We start from the raw sequence: 17,814 nt of genomic DNA on the forward strand, positions 1-17,814 counted from the left end.
TCTCTGCTTGCTGACAGTAACTGGAAACATGCTTGTATATATTCACAGTTTGTTACAATGTATCAGTGCAGGTAAAATGTATCAGTCTGGAGTCCATGCCGTTTCGCTCACAGACGACGATTGTCTTGACTGGATACAATTGTAACAAACCGTCAACAGTAAGAAGTATTTGGAAAGGACTGGTTTTAGCATTTAAATGTAAACAAGATTGTTCTCATTCAGAAAGTGCAAGCAGAGATCTTGAAAAGGGTTAGAAATGAAACACAAATTACAATGTTTACAGAAAAGACCAAACAGCGACATTATGTTAACTCCAGATATCATCATCCTCCTCCTCCTCCAGCACCGTCTCCACCATCTCCTCCTCATCCTCCAGCACCGTCTCCACCATCTCCTCCTCACCTCGTCCCATGTCGCTGCTCCTCCTCATCTGTCTCCTTCTTTGTCCTGTCCTGGGTTTTATTGCTGTTTGTCAGGCCGGGGGTGACGTATAAATTCACTTTTCAATTAAAATCTTGGCACATTTCCTGCCCTCTGAGCCCTCGGATCAACTGTAACTTTGTGTTAGTTCCTTTGGTCCCATTCATTGACTGTGAGGAATCTGGAAACTCCTCAGATTCTGCTGATATCAAAGAAGCTTAAAGGGAATTTCCACCTTTTATCATCGGCTCGTCTCTAGATCCAGCATTCTGTGCTTAATAATTTCTTAATATATCTTTGTAGTGGTCAGAACTTATGTTTTTCTGATACGGAACTCCAAATGCCCTGCATAGACCAAGAACTCCATCATAACATTCTGTCTGCCTGCCACCACCACTAGAGGGAGCTCCCTACATACAGATTTATTATTGAGTCCAGCGTCTACATCCAAATACAGTGAGCTCCCCCTAGTGGTGGCGGCAGGCAGAATTTATTAGGTATCTCTATGTCTGTACAGGGAATTTGGAGTTCTATATCAGAAAAACAAACCTCTGATCGCTGTAAATCTATATAAACAGATCCAAATATATACAATATAATATCAAATGTCTGAAAGAAAAGGAGGAGCAGCAGTTATACTCAGGAACGTGTAGTGTAAAGTAAACCCTTCCCATCCTTATACATCTAACACTGATGGGGTGGTGAGGTTAAGGGTAACCTGCTGTTCTTCAACTTGGATGGAGTATCCTGGTTGTGACCCCCAGAGTAGAAATCAATAGGCAAAAAATATAAGACTCCGACCACGTACCAGCGGGGTCCATAATGACATAATATAAAAAGGGATGGTGGTAGAGTTTATGAGGGGTGGTGGTGGTGTCCATGAAGGGGGCAGTAGTGTGCACTAGGGGTATTGATAAATGTTGGCAAAATAATTGCCCAATAATTGATATATATCAGGGGGAACCAGATCAATGGCTTTAACATTGCAACATCAAGGGGCACAAAAAGTCTCTTCATCCAATGGGGGATACAACTCCAGTATGAGAAGAGTAGAAAATTAAAACTGGTCGCTCAGAGAAGCCACAAAGCGAGGGCTGTGTTCTGACCCAACATGTCCAGATCATGACGGAGGTTTTATAAGTTTAACAAGTGATGGAAAGAATGAGAGATCAAAGTGAACAAAAATGTGAAGGACAATGTTAATCTTCAAGCCATAAACATCATTGGATCCTGTCATGCAAAAGTCACCCAGACCCTCTGTAGTTTTACTAAACTGAACTTAGATCAGCATTAGAACCCTATTGTTCAACCCAAAGGGTTCTAGGTGTTGTGGCTGTAATACTGCACTGTATTATTTATCCTGTACTGATCCTGAGTTACATCCTGTATTATACTCCAGAGCTGCACTCACTATTCTGCTGGTGGAGTCACTGTGTACATACATGACATTACTTATCCTGTACTGATCCTGAGTTACATCCTGTATTATACTCCAGAGCTGCACTCACTATTCTGCTGGTGGAGTCACTGTGTACATACATTACATTACTTATCCTGTACTGATCCTGAGTTACATCCTGTATTATACTCCAGAGCTGCACTCACTATTCTGCTTGTAATGGCAGGAAGGAGGTGAAGGGAAAGTGAGCCCTAATCTACCCACCGCCCTGTCCCTGCCTACTTGCAACGACCCGCCCTAGGCGACGAGGTACAACTGGGCGGCGGTCCCTACGCTGTCTAAGTGCACAGGAAAACAAACAGGGAACACGCAAGGGAAGGGGCAGTAGCCACGGAACGCCACGAGGAAACGGAGCGGCGAACGAACAGTCAGGACCAGGACGAAGTGAGTACACCCGAGCGGGCACGGAGACAGAAGCAAGCCAGGGGCAAAGCAAAGCAGGTCAAGCAGAACTGCAGCAAGGCAGAAGCAGGCTGGAGCAAGCAGCAGTGGGGCCAGGAATCCAAAAGAATTACAAGCACTGAGGGAGAGAACAGGGCAGGTAATAAAGGACAGGGGGCGGAGCTAACTCCGACAGACCAGGCCGCGATAGGCTCTCCCACTCCTGAGCCTGCCACCCTGGTTGGTGGGAGATGGTGTCAGTCGAACAGGTCTGGCCTCAGGTGTGGATTGATTAATCCCAGGAGTATACCTAGATGAAGTACCTGGCAGATCCCTAACACTGCTGGTGGCATCACTGTGTACATACATTACATTACTTATCCTGTACTGATCCTGAGTTACATCCTGTATTATACTCCAGAGCTGCACTCACTATTCTGCTGGTGGAGTCACTGTGTACATACATTACATTACTTATCCTGTACTGATCCTGAGTTACATCCTGTATTATACTCCAGAGCTGCACTCACTATTCTGCTGGTGGAGTCACTGTGTACATACATTACATTACTTATCCTATACTGATCCTGAGTTACATCCTGTATTATACTCCAGAGCTGCACTCACTATTCTGCTGGTGGAGTCACTGTGTACATACATTACATTACTTATCCTGTACTGATCCTGAGTTATATCCTGTATTATACTCCAGAGCTGCACTCACTATTCTGCTGGTGGAGTCACTGTGTACATACATTACATTACTTATCCTATACTGATCCTGAGTTACATCCTGTATTATACTCCAGAGCTGCACTCACTATTCTGCTGGTGGAGTCACTGTGTACATACATTACATTACTTATCCTGTACTGATCCTGAGTTACACCCTGTATTATACTCCAGAGCTGTACTCACTATTCTGCTGGTGGCGTCACTGTGTACATACATTACATTACTTATCCTGTACTGATCCTGAGTTACATCCTGTATTATACTCCAGAGCTGCACTCACTATTCTGCTGGTGGAGTCACTGTGTACATACATTACATTACTTATCCTATACTGATCCTGAGTTACACCCTGTATTATACTCCAGAGCTGTACTCACTATTCTGCTGGTGGCGTCACTGTGTACATACATTACATTACTTATCCTGTACTGATCCCGAGTTACAGCCTGTATTATACTCCAGAGCTGCACTCACTATTCTGCTGGTGCAGTCACTGTGTACATATATTACTTATCCTGTACTGATCCTGAGTTATATCCGGTATTATACTCCAGAGCTGCACTCACTATTCTGCTGGTGGAGTCACTGTGTACATACATTACATTACTTATCCTATACTGATCCTGAGTTACATCCTGTATTATACTCCAGAGCTGCACTCACTATTCTGCTGGTGGAGTCACTGTGTACATACATTACATTACTTATCCTGTACTGATCCTGAGTTACACCCTGTATTATACTCCAGAGCTGTACTCACTATTCTGCTGGTGGCGTCACTGTGTACATACATTACATTACTTATCCTGTACTGATCCTGAGTTACAGCCTGTATTATACTCCAGAGCTGCACTCACTATTCTGCTGGTGCAGTCACTGTGTACATATATTACTTATCCTGTACTGATCCTGAGTTATATCCGGTATTATACTCCAGAGCTGCACTCACTATTCTGCTGGTGGAGTCACTGTGTACATACATTACATTACTTATCCTGTACTGATCCTGAGTTACATCCTGTATTATACTCCAGAGCTGCACTCACTATTCTGCTGGTGGTCACTGTGTACATACATTACATTACTTATCCTGTACTGATCCTGAGTTACATCCTGTATTATACTCCAGAGCTGCACTCACTATTCTGCTGGTGGAGTCAGTGTGTACATACATTACTTATCCTGTACTGATCCTGAGTTATATCCTGTATTATACTCCAGAGCTGCACTCACTATTCTGCTGGTGGAGTCACTGTGTACATACATTACATTACTTATCCTATACTGATCCTGAGTTACATCCTGTATTATACTCCAGAGCTGCACTCACTATTCTGCTGGTGGAGTCACTGTGTACATACATTACATTACTTATCCCAGGGGTCTCAAACTCGGCCGGGTAAATGGGCTGCACATAGAAAAAATGTGAAGCTGACGGGCCGCATTACTGTCAAATGTGATCAAATACAAAATTATTGTTAAACAATTCGTTATTTGAACTACTATAATAATACCACTTGGTTTAAAGTTACCAGAAATTTTCGAGTTTCCACGTGCTTATTTTTAACAATCCAGTTTTCCAGTTTAAGTGTCTCTAAATGCAGTCTGTAGATAATTCCACACATATCCCCCCTATAAATAGCTCAATAGCTCCATTGGGGCTCCCTCTAGGAGTGTAATCTCCAGCCAGAGCGTTGCTGACACTTTGTTCCTCTCCTGGAAGAGCCCCTGACGTCACTGTCCACATATGGAGATTTACGTCAGGGGCCTCCTCTATCAGTGGAGTCCATGACCAGAGCACTCTGGCTGGGGATTTCACTCCTAGATGGAGTCCCAATGAAGCTATCTACAGGGTGGGGGTTGTAGCGCTGTCCACAAGGGTGTGTGTGGCATTGACACGAAGGGTCTGTGGACCCACTGGGCCGTACCGCCCTGGCGGTAAGTCAGCTGGCCAACAGGGCAATGTCAATAGTTCGCATAGGTTACCTATGGCAGCTCAGACAGCAGCAGGGCAGGCTCGGCTGGGAATAGGCAGCAGGCGGGCGTCAGACGAGGTGGAGCAGGTCAAACGTGGCTGCAGCACAGCACGACTTTGGCACAGCTCTGTGCTAGACCAGGGATGAATGGTTTGCTAGGAACAGGAACTGGAAACAGGTATAGGTACAGGGACTGGAACAGGAAACACACTAGGAGGTTATCACATAGACAAACTAGGGAACACAACAACGCTCAGGCATAGAACTAGGGGGCTGGACTCCTCTTATAGTCCAGGGTACTCACGGGTCAAAGTTCATTAACGATGTCCGGTGCGCACGCTGCCCCTTTAAGAGCGGGCACGAGCACCCTACGGGATCCGGCTGAGGTGAGTGGACGCGAATGCTGGCGTCTCCTGAGGAGGAGGCTGTGGCCAGCGCATGCCGACTCGTGGCTGCGGTTGTCAGTGGGAGGTTGGAGCTGACAGCCCACAGCCACGGACATTACAGATGTGGCACTATCTACAGGGGGTGTGTGGTGTGGCACTATGTACAGGGGGTGTGGGGCGTGCCACTATCTACAGGGAGTGTGGGGCGTGGCATTATCTACAGGGGGTGTGGAGTGGCACTATCTACAGGGGGTGTGTGGCGTGTCACTATCTGCAGGGGGTGTGTGGTGCGGCACTATCTATAGGAGGGGTGGCGTGGTGTGGCACTATCTATAGGGGGTGTGGCGTGGCACTACAGGGGGGTGTGTGGCGCTCCTCCTTCAGCTTGCTCTGTGCTCTCCCATTGTCAGCGGGCCGCAGATGACAACTTCAGGGGCCGCATGCAGCCCGCGTGTTTGAGACCTCTGACTTATCCTGTACTGATCCGGAGTTACGGGCTGCATTACACTGCACAATAGTGGAGCCCAGCGAGTTCGGATCTTTCCATAATTGCAGCCACTTCTTTCACCGTCCTCTGCCTGGATGCGCTGCCGGCGGCCACCTCACCGGGTTGGAGAAGGAGCTTATTCTGGAGACAGGCGGGACCCTCATCTATTAGGCATTAATGGCATTTCTGGAATCTGATATAAACGTCTGAGGACTAAGGAAAATTTCTGCAGGAATTCCGTTAGAACTAGACGACAATCCGCTGAAGAAAAAAAACGCCATTCCCTGCGGATTTTACTGTAGAAAATGGTGCGGATTTTGCTGTGTCTTTGTCAGTGTTGGGGGATGGTGACGTCTCTTCTGAAAGCGCAGCAGTTCTGTCACTTTTTACAGCAGGAATTTACATGTATGAAAATGACGCAGCGCAGGGGAATTTCTGCTCGGAATATTTACGCAGCGTGGGTGGGATTCATTAGATGTCGCTCACTCTGCTCTACTGTATTCTGCTGCGTATTATCCATCCGAAATTCTGCTACGTGTGGACGAGCCCTTAGGCTGGATTCACACGACCATGTTACGTCCGTAATGTACGGAACGTATTTCGGCCGGAAGACCCGGACCGAACTCAGTGCAGGGAGCCGGGCTCATCATAGTGATGTACGATGCTAGGAGTCTTTCTTTCTTTCTTTCCCCTAAGGCCAGCCCTGCGTCTGCAGATCATCACCAGCTCTGGGGGGTGAGGGAGCTCTAATTATCCTGCAGGACTCTCATTCTGGCTAGAGGTTTATTAGGCTACATGCACACATTGCGTATTCTGCTGCAGAAAATACACTGCAAAACCACAAGAAATTAGAGTGAAAAACAAATTGACATGCCGCGGATTCTAAAAAAAAAAGCACCACCGGTCAAATTCAGTCTTGCAAAATAGCGCAGCGTATACATGAGGTTTCCCGGAGTCTCTGACTGTGCTGGTGCCGTGTTACGTTGCTGAGTCGCCGCACGTAATACGCATGGTGTGCATTGACTCTTATAGTACAATGGTCTCCTAGCAGTGTGTCTCCGGGTCTTAGGATACTGAGAGTTGTAGTCCATGACAGAGCATTCTGGGAGTTGTAGTTTTGCAACAACTTAAGAACCACTGGTTGATCACTAGAGGAATTTTCTAATGTCTCTGACTACAAACTGAACATCCTTTTCAAAGGTGTAGTTAAGAAACCCACTGCCATATCCCCTATGAGGGAATTCTGGGTAATAGAGGGGTGTTCAGGGTCCTCATCGCTCGCTCATGGAGAGCGGTTACATAGAGCGTCTCTCTGGAGGACGTGTCCTGTATTACAGACAACGCATTGATATGAATGGACACTGTGTAATACTTCATTTCTCCTGTGGTGGCGCTGCAGGTATTGTCAAGTTTCCACACCGATCACAAGTGATTGCTGGGGGTCTCAGCAGGGGGAGTCTTTGCCCCATTTTTTTAATTCGGGGACCTAACAAGTAGGGGATGTCCACATCGGAGATCCTCTTTCTGTAGGAGGAATAGGTTGTGTTAAATTCCTGGGGTGAAGCTGAATCCTTTATTGACGGAGCGTTTCCTTCACGCCAGCGTCCTGTCACCTGTGCGGTAAACGTCAGGATGGGATTTGCAGTTTACCAGGTTTATAACATTTTGTCCATGTCAAGAGAAGATTAATCTAATATCTGTGCAAATATTTCTCATTTACCTTGGCGGCTGCTGCAGGAAATCCACGGCTGGTGGGAAGTCGTTCCTGCGCAAACAGCAGCGCGACCGGTGCTGGAGAGCGACCAGGAGTTATCAGTGATTTTCCAGCTGTCAACTACAACACCCAGCATACACTCGCACCCATCACGGGGTTTCCTTGCTCCGCAGTTGTTCCAGCCACTTGCATAAATCATGAGTAATATCCTGCAGCCTCCAGAGATCTGTGATCCGCATGCAGGGGGTAGACGGGTCATGTTGAAGAAAAGCAAAACTGATGTAACTTGTGGCTCCCAGGGGCCCTTACACAGATTTTGCATTAGGACCACCAAACTTGCACCGTTAATGTGACAGAGGGGCCCGGGTGCAACTGCTCCCGCTCTGACTGAGCTCTAAAACTGCATGTGAATCCAACCCTGGGGTCTGTACGGGTGTTCACGTGGTGATTCATTGATATGGGGGGGGGGGGGGGAGTTAGGCAGTAAATGCTTTCAATTAAACACGAGGTGCTTTAACAAACTTTACACAGCCGTTCCGTGACGATGACCGGGTCCAACAGGGGAGGCCACCCACAATCCTCTGTTATTACTGGGCACAAATCAATTGCTGGTCCATGCACTGAAGGGTCTGGGTGACGTATAGAAAGGGGTATATAGTGCAAACAAAAACCGCTCCTTCATAAGATCCACTCCATGGTGCGATGGCACGGTGGAGGCGGTGCGATGGCACGGTGGGGGCATCAGGTTGATTGGCCGTCGCTTCACAGGACAGATGGACAATGACCCAAAACATCCTGCGAAGGCAACGCAGGAGATTATAAGGGAAAGAAGTGGAATATTCTGCAATGGCCGAGTCACCAGATCTCACCCCGATCCAGCATTTCACCTGCTGAAGACAAAACCGGGTGAACGTCAATCGTCACATCGATGAAGGAAGAGTAAGAGTTGCCGGATTGAATGAATCCACTAAACACAGAAACACATTCCATGACTCCTCATACGTCAGTGCCCTCATGAGCAGATGATGGAGTAATGACCCACCTGTGTATGACATACTGAGGACTACACCCAGTCTGCCCACAGAGACCAACGCTCAACGATCCTATGACCGGCATGGTTCCAGTGACACGGACCATCACCCGGTACCTCCAGCCTATGGACACAGGACAATGGTGGATAATTCTAGACATTAATTCTCATACAAGTCCCGGGGTGGGGGATCCTCTTCATTTTAGGGATATGGCCGTACAGATTGACGGAAAACTAATAAACCCGCCCGCCCACCCCTTGGAGCAGCCAGAAATGTAGAAAGTCTCAAATTATAACGCTAATATGGGGTGCGCCATAAAATAGCAAAAAGTCTTTACATTCCCCCCATAGTCTAATTGAGTACATTACGTTGCAGAGGCAGCAGTCACACCCGGGACCTGAGATGAGGGGCCCTAAAGCCTTTCTGCCACAGACCAGTATTATAAGTGGCAGGTGGGGTCCCGGTTACAGATTATACATTGGGGCCCCAGAGCTTCAAGTTTCGCCTCCATTGGACCGGATGACTCCCGATACAAGAACGTTCAGCTGCCGCTGTATTTTATAAGGGGCGGTTTAGGGTAATTGACAAGAATGTAGTGGTCACTGTACCGAGGAAATATGTACAAATGCTGGGTGCAGGTCTCAGAGGGACCCAAACTAAAGTCCCACAACAGGTACCCACAGACAAAATGGAGACGAGGCAGCGCTTCCAAAATACATAGGGATTTATTCACCCACCAGTGCGGCGTTTCAGTCCAGTCGGAACTCTGGCATGACAAACGTCGCACTGGTGGGTGAATAAATCCTTGTGTTTTGGAAGCGCTGCCTCGTCTCCATTTTGTCTGTGGTTTGGGGTAATTGGCACAAATTTTCCCCCATGCTCCTCAAAAGCCAAAATCTAAAAGTGTCTCTTACCCCATCACCCAACACATTACACCCGAACATTCATCAAATTATCAACCTACATAGCACGTTCGCAGCATCACCAGTATTCAGGAAGAACACGCGACTTTTTGGCCCTGTGGTGTAAGAATCAGCGTAATATCCCATCTTGGCGCAGCTGCCAACGGAACAGGGGAATCCAGCGCCCTGAAGAAAAAGGAACGAGGGAGTCACAAGCTGCCCATATACATGATAGCTGCTGCATGAGCTGCCCCATAGACACGATACCTGCTGCATAAGCTGCCCCATAGACACGATACCTGCTGCATAAGCTGCCCCATAGACACGATACCTGCTGCATAAGCTGCCCCATAGACACGATACCTGCTGCATAAGCTGCCCCATACACATGATAGCTGCTGCATGAGCTGCCCCATATCTGTCATCTGCCCCATACACGATAGCTGCTGCATGAGCTGCCCCATATCTGTCATCTGCCCCATACACGATAGCTGCTGGATGAGCTGCCCCATATCTGTCATCTGCCCCATACACACGATAGCTGCTGCATGAGCTGCCCCATATCTGTCATCTGCCCCATACACACGATAGCTGCTGCATGAGCTGCCCCATATCTGTCATCTGCCCCATACACACGATAGCTGCTGCATGAGCTGCCCCATATCTGTCATCTGCCCCATATACATGATAGCTGCTGGATGAGCTGCCCCATATCTGTCATCTGCCCCATACACACGATAGCTGCTGCATGAGCTGCCCCATATCTGTCATCTGCCCCATATACATGATAGCTGCTGGATGAGCTGCCCCATATCTGTCATCTGCCCCATATACATGATAGCTGCTGCATGAGCTGCCCCATATCTGTCATCTGCCCCATATACATGATAGCTGCTGGATGAGCTGCCCCATATCTGTCATCTGCCCCATACACACGATAGCTGCTGGATGAGCTGCCCCATATCTGTCATCTGCCCCATATACATGATAGCTGCTGGATGAGCTGCCCCATATCTGTCATCTGCCCCATACACACGATAGCTGCTGGATGAGCTGCCCCATATCTGTCATCTGCCCCATACACATGATAGCTGCTGGATGAGCTGCCCCATATCTGTCATCTGCCCCATACACATGATAGCTGCTGGATGAGCTGCCCCATATCTGTCATCTGCCCCATACACACGATAGCTGCTGGATGAGCTGCCCCATATCTGTCATCTGCCCCATATACATGATAGCTGCTGGATGAGCTGCCCCATATCTGTCATCTGCCCCATACACATGATAGCTGCTGGATGAGCTGCCCCATATCTGTCATCTGCCCCATACACACGATAGCTGCTGCATGAGCTGCCCCATATCTGTCATCTGCCCCATATACATGATAGCTGCTGGATGAGCTGCCCCATACACACGATACCTGCTGCATGAGCTGCCCCATAGACACGATAGCTGCTGCATGAGCTGCCCCATATCTGTCATCTGCCCCATATACATGATAGCTGCTGGATGAGCTGCCCCATATCTGTCATCTGCCCCATATACATGATAGCTGCTGGATGAGCTGCCCCATATCTGTCATCTGCCCCATATACATGATAGCTGCTGCATGAGCTGCCCCATATCTGTCATCTGCCCCATACACATGATAGCTGCTGGATGAGCTGCCCCATATCTGTCATCTGCCCCATACACATGATAGCTGCTGGATGAGCTGCCCCATATCTGTCATCTGCCCCATATACACGATAGCTGCTGGATGAGCTGCCCCATATCTGTCATCTGCCCCATACACACGATAGCTGCTGCATGAGCTGCCCCATATCTGTCATCTTCCCCATACACACGATAGCTGCTGCATGAGCTGCCCCATATCTGTCATCTGCCCCATATACATGATAGCTGCTGGATGAGCTGCCCCATATCTGTCATCTGCCCCATACACATGATAGCTGCTGGATGAGCTGCCCCATATCTGTCATCTGCCCCATATACATGATAGCTGCTGGATGAGCTGCCCCATATACATGATAGCTGCTGGATGAGCTGCCCCATATCTGTCATCTGCCCCATATACATGATAGCTGCTGGATGAGCTGCCCCATATCTGTCATCTGCCCCATATACATGATAGCTGCTGGATGAGCTGCCCCATAGACATGATAGCTGCTGGATGAGCTGCCCCATATCTGTCATCTGCCCCATATACATGATAGCTGCTGGATGAGCTGCCCCATATCTGTCATCTGCCCCATATACATGATAGCTGCTGGATGAGCTGCCCCATAGACATGAATCTGGCTTAGCGCACTCGTGTTCTCAATAGGGAGAGGGGAACAAGCTGCTGCCAGACACCTGACAGCAGCTTATCTCCTGCAGGAACAAAGGGTCGGCCATATTGAAATACACCCCCCCCCCCCAATGGGGGGGGGGGGAATATGACAGATATGGCCAGTCCTGTGGATACTGTTGGGTTCAGCGGTCTCCTAGTTCTGCTCAGTAGACCCCATGGCAGCAGCAGTCTATGACGCATCATTACATGGACTTGTATGGTCTAGTCGGACATTGCTGTAATACACTAGAGGTAAAGGACAGGCCACCAATGTGATTGTGAGTCCCAGAAGCTCTAATCAGGAGTTAGGCCCCATGAACAGTCGTAAAAAAATATCTCTAATTGCGGACTGTAATACGGTCCACAATCACAGACCCAGTAAGTTCTATTGGCCGCAGATGCCTTTCCATATCGCTACAGATAGGTGTCCGGGCGGTAGACCTGTACCACAAGAGATAGGACATGGTCTATCGTTTGTGTTTTACGGGCTGTGATGACGGCTACATCTGTGTGCATGAGACCTTACTGCCCTGGATCACTGTGGCCCCTTCATGGTTTAGGATTTGTCCACATGTACAGCTTTGCCCGGTTCTGCAGATCAGCCACGACCAAGCGATCACCGAGCACACATTCATGGCCCATCAACATAACCTGCCCCTCCCCCTGTAAAATACTGTGCAGACAGCAAGCACAGATATTGATTAGCAAAACTCAAATGCAAGTTGCAGCTCGGGATATTTTTCATTTCGGTCTGTACAAGTTCCGTGGCCGCGCGTCCTAGTTCCTTACTCGGGAAGTGGTTCTAGATTTCAGTCCTGGCACTTACTTCTTGAAAGGAGCTGTACAAGGATCCCGGGTAACCGACAAACCCTTCAGGATGAAGAATACTTTGTAGGAAGAACGTGATGCTCCTTTGATGATTACATAGAATCTCCTCATCAATTGCTGAAATTTAGAACACAACCATCAGAAATCCTGGAATCATGAGCCCGGGGCCTGGATGTGATCAACGTTACCTTCCAAGACCGTGTCCAGATCTCCGAGCAGATTAAAGTTAAGACACCCGGGCATCAGCTTCCCTCCATTAGGAAAGAAATCCAGATGACCGACCAACTGCCTCATCCCAAAACCAGCAAAACCTAAAATGAGAGGGGGGGGGGGTGCATGACTACAACGTAACACCCATAGTGAACCACATGAAGTCAACCATTTTCCCACCATGATGGCGCCCACAGGTTTCCCAGGACCTGAATAGAAAGCACCAGGACAGATCACTGCACAACTATATATCTCTACAGAAACAGACTCATCTGATTTCCATCTACTGGGGGCTGGAATTTAGGGGGTCCTACCCAATGGACTGAAAATACTCACTTTGATAGACAACAGCGGGAGATGCATCTGTGTGAATGACGTCTACAAGTATAGCATCGGAGGGGTCTAGTCTCACCTCAGGTGGGGTATTCTCAAAATAAGGTCCAGATGGGTCCAACCCTACAAAAGTGGAAGAAATTTACAGCTGTGCTTTGAATGTCGACAATCACAATATAGACCAGAATCACAACAAGTCATCTGTGAAGATCAATATAAGATGGGGCAGGACAGGAGACGCAAGAAACGCTCCAATATAAAGAGCGACTCAGTACTTGCCTCATACGTAGAGGTCCTCCTAGTCCATAAAGACATTTCGTGGCCACAATACAGATCACGACAAGGTGAAGCAGATTATGAAGAGTTTCAGGGCAGAATATCATAAGCCAACATAGATGGTGAGTCCAGACACCGAGCTGTAGACTAGAGGTCATCCTACTTGAAGGCCACGTTGGATAACTGGACCCTACCTGTTATTCGTGCAATTCCTGGACACCTCTTCCCCGCTTCTCCAGCAACATGCGCTCCCAAACCGTGTCCAATCAGGTGAATGTTACTTGTTGAGTAATTGTAGTGATCCTATAGGGATGAGTAACGGGCTGGTTAGAAGAGGAACCACACAAGAAGCTATGAAATATGGGGCTGTACAGGTTCTATAGAAGCCGGTTACACACCCAAGAGCTGGAGTTACCCCACAAGAGTTTTATTGTCCTGTAAGGCATTACTTCCATGGGCACATGAGAAGCCCATTCTGAAAGTCCATCCCTTGGGGTGGCCCAGTCACATGTCACCAGGCCTCCTGCTACAACTTGGTGGCATTTAAAGTGAACTGAAGACTAAACTGTCCATGGGCAAGGTGACTGCTGACAACCTCATCTGAGACTTCCTCTAGTCCCGTTATCAGAGCAACCACCGGAATCATTACGAAAGGTCGGCACATCCTTAACCCCTTAAGCTCCATTTAACACAGTCTTCCATAAAATCTACATTAAAGTGTAAAGTGGGCATTATAGAAGTTATTTTCAGGCCCATATGAAGTGATGTTCTACAATAGAGTGTGTGATCTGTAGCTACGAGCCCAAGATGAAGCAGCCCCCTCTCCCAGCAGGAAGTCCCAGCACAATGCAACGCCAAGGAGAGTCCGTCAGCTCCAGTCATTTCTCACCACACGAGCTGTGGCTGCCAGAAAACACTTCTGTGACTTGAAGTGAATGGGTTTATATTGACGGGGCAGGAGTTCTATTCGGCCAAGACTTTGCTGTACCCCAGCAGCGCTTTACGCCATCAAAGTTACTCGTCCAATAATCACTTCACAGTATATTGTCCATAAACTTACCGAGAGATAGTTTATAAAATGAGCCACTTCTGCGCCCACGACGCGGACGTTGTTAACGGCCTGTGTGTACAAAGCCTTAGACCCTCCGGCCCAGTCCACGGAGATACAGTTCACGTCTGCCACCTGCAGTATGGACTGGAACAGAGGTTTATAGCGAGAATTACAAGGAACCTGAGATAATGAGAAGAGCTTTACATCTCTATACACTCACCTTGCACATCTCCACAAGACACGTCCTCAGCCCCAAATCCAGCATGCTATGGAGAACAAAAGCCGTTTTCCTGATGGGTTTAAAGTCTGTGAGGGTGACTTTAGAGGGGTCTATAGAATGTATCACCTGAAGGAACAAGTTATACGCAGCTTAGGACATAGCAGATCAGTGTGCTCTAAGGGTGCAGCTATAGGGGGTGCCGAGGTAAAAGTAACTCCCAAGCCCATAGTCCCTCTGCCACATAAGCTACCACTATCATAACGCCACATGTAGGGGGGGGGCCCTATTACAGATTTAGCATTAGGGTCCAGGAGCTTCAAGTTACTCGTCTAAAGGGTATGGAGCTTGTACGAACACATGCAGCACCCCTAGAGCCATAGGCCGCCCAACATGTACTACCGTATGGCGCCTCCGAACAGATTATGGAGATACACTGCCAATGCTTCTAGGGGACAATACCTCCGTAATATGGGAGCAGATGGAACATGCCACAACCTCTGGTGAGTGCCCAAGACAGACAGAGGCTTAGGAAGGTAGAGTATGGCCCATAGACATCTATAGGTGCTGATACAGGCTCCGTCCAGCTATAATCCTGCCGGGTGCGTGAGCCCCAAGTTATTACAGATCGGGGAATATTTGTCTGATTTGGGTTTGTGGAGTTTTGTGCATTCTGGATTCACCGCAGGCAAATGACATGATAACCCTCAACAGGTCAAAGATGGTGTCAAAGGGTCATTACCTGAGTGGCACCCGGAAGTACCTGGAGTGTCAGATATTCGTGGTTTATATAATGTGTGGCGCTGGACTCCCGGTCATGTCAGAAAACGGAGACATGTCATTAGAGCTGATAGCAGGGGGGGGGGGGGTCACAATATATTTGGTTTTAGGATTCAGTGTTTATGGCAAATCTGATGACGACCTTTTAACGGTCACTGGTGCTGGCAAACCGTTACAGCTTGAACTGGAGAGAATCCTGTCAACCTACTTCAAAAGTGAGTTTCTTTTCTCTGGTGGCCACCGTGAACTGGGTGTCGATCACTTCTCGTGGCGATGGGAGCCGGCTGACTGGCCTTTCTGCGGTTGAGCCATACGGAGGCGCGTCCGAAAAACATCCCAAACAATCAAAGCAGACGTCTGCAGCTGGAGGCCGGCGAGGAAGGGAAACAGGCGGGAAGTTACGTCACTCAGAAACGTACCATGCTTTTAAGTTTAAATCCAATTTCTCAGTTTGAATTTGAAATTTCTAGTTTACAAGAAAATAAGTACAGACTCGGGCTCGTCTACATGTAACGGGACATCACCATCCCCCGACATCCAGGAAACCGCTGCAAAATCTGCGCCATTTTCTGCAGTAAAAATAAATATATATAAAAAAGGGAAATGGTGCGGTTTTTCCCATCGGCTCGTCTTCTGCAGTAAATCCATTATGTCCGCACAAGTCCTAAGGCCGAATTCAGACGTGTGGGTTTTTTTAACCCCTTCTCTCAGCCATTTTTTGGATTTTCACTTTTGTTTTTTCCTTCCCACATTTTTTTATTTTTCCGTCTATACAGCCGTACGAGGGCTTGTTTTTTGCAGGACAAGTTTCGTTTTCCACGGCACCATTTATTGTACCGGGGAGCTGAAAAAAAAAAAAAACTTGTGGGGTGAAATGGGCAAAAAACAGACTACACCGTTTGTTTTTTTTGGGGGGGGGAGGGGTTTGTGGTTACGGCTTCCATCAGGCAATACAAACGACATTCACCTCACTCTACAGGTTACGGAGATAAATTCTGTATGTTTGATCACTTTGAAAAAGAAAAAACTATTTGCTAAATTTAAAAAAAAAATAAAAAAAAACATTTTGTGTCGCCAAATTCTAAGAGCCAGAACTTCCATCTTTCCCCATCAATTTCGCGATGCGAGGTCTTGCATTTTGCGGGGCGAGCTGTAGTTTTCAGTGATACCATTTTGGGTTATGCGACTTTTTCATCACTATTTCATTTCGTTTGCGCTAAAGGTGACCAAAATCCAGCAATTGGCGTGTATATTTATTTTTTTTATACGCCATTCACCGAGCAGGTTAAACAATTCTATGTCGTGACAGTTCGGACTTTTACAGACGCGGCAACACCAGTTATGTTAATTTTGTTATTTTTTTAACATAGACCTGGGGGGGGGAAGGAATACTATAACCGTGAAGGTTTTTTTTTTCTTTTAATACTTAATCTTTTTGGAACATACAAATGAAACGATGTGGTTTGTACCTTGTTTATTGGTCCCCCTAGGAGTCTTGAAGCAGCGATCGTTGGCACTATATACTAACGTACTGCAGTAGATGGCGATTCTGACAGTCTCCTCTGAAGCTCTGCCGGAGGCACAGAAACCGACCCCCACTTCATACGCGGGCAGCGCCGCCTGCGTCTCCTGGATATAGATGGAGCACAGGACCCAGTACACACTCACCTCTCACAGCCGCAGCTACGGAAATCACCAAGAACAACTGTATCCTCATCCTCACCACCCAGGACAGGATCCAGCGCCCATCACAACCCCTCCCCCACCAGCCCCTTAAATGCTCTGCACAGCAGGTGGAGCAGATTACACTCAGCTGTATCTAGCCGGCTCCGACCTCTGATCACCAATCATCCCATTTAGGTCAGGACTACAACCAATGTTTAACACTAAGGGCCAGTTCACACAGAGTTTATTTATACGTTTTTTGACGTGGAAACCACGTCGGAAAACGCGCCAAAAAACGTCCGAAAATGCCTCCTATTGATTTCAATGGGAGGCAGAGGGTTTTTTTTTTCCCGCGAGCGGAAAAGCCGTCTCGCAGGAAAAAGAAGCGACATGCCCTATCTTCGGAAGTTTACATCTCTGATCTCCCATTGACATCAATGGGAGGCAGAGAAAGCGTATTTTGCCAATTTTTTTGCTCGCGCCGCTCAATGGCCGCGGGCGAAAAAAGCAGAGAAAAACGGCGTGCAGAGAGAGGAAAATCTGCCTCAAAATTCCAAACTGAGTTTTTTGCAGGCAGGATAATGACACGCTGACACTTGGGGGACAAGATAATGATACACTGACACTT

General features: G+C 47.7%; 1 protein-coding gene across 1 annotated transcript; it reads right to left on the reverse strand.

Annotated features, from left to right (window-relative positions):
• Positions 1 to 307: 307 nt before the first annotated feature.
• Positions 308 to 17,238, reverse strand: LOC142663852 (pancreatic lipase-related protein 2-like). The gene is made up of 12 exons (XM_075842683.1): positions 17,190 to 17,238; positions 15,730 to 15,884; positions 14,745 to 14,870; positions 14,534 to 14,668; positions 13,668 to 13,776; positions 13,201 to 13,320; positions 12,843 to 12,965; positions 12,653 to 12,771; positions 9,554 to 9,677; positions 8,601 to 8,712; positions 8,428 to 8,525; positions 308 to 465 (listed from the first exon to the last, which is right to left on the reverse strand). The coding sequence occupies exons 1-12, from the start codon at positions 17,236 to 17,238 to the stop codon at positions 308 to 310; spliced, it is 1,428 nt and encodes a 475-aa protein (XP_075698798.1).
• Positions 17,239 to 17,814: the final 576 nt, after the last annotated feature.

This window comes from Rhinoderma darwinii, chromosome 11 (genome assembly GCF_050947455.1).
Source record: "Rhinoderma darwinii isolate aRhiDar2 chromosome 11, aRhiDar2.hap1, whole genome shotgun sequence".
NCBI lineage: Eukaryota > Metazoa > Chordata > Amphibia > Anura > Rhinodermatidae > Rhinoderma > Rhinoderma darwinii.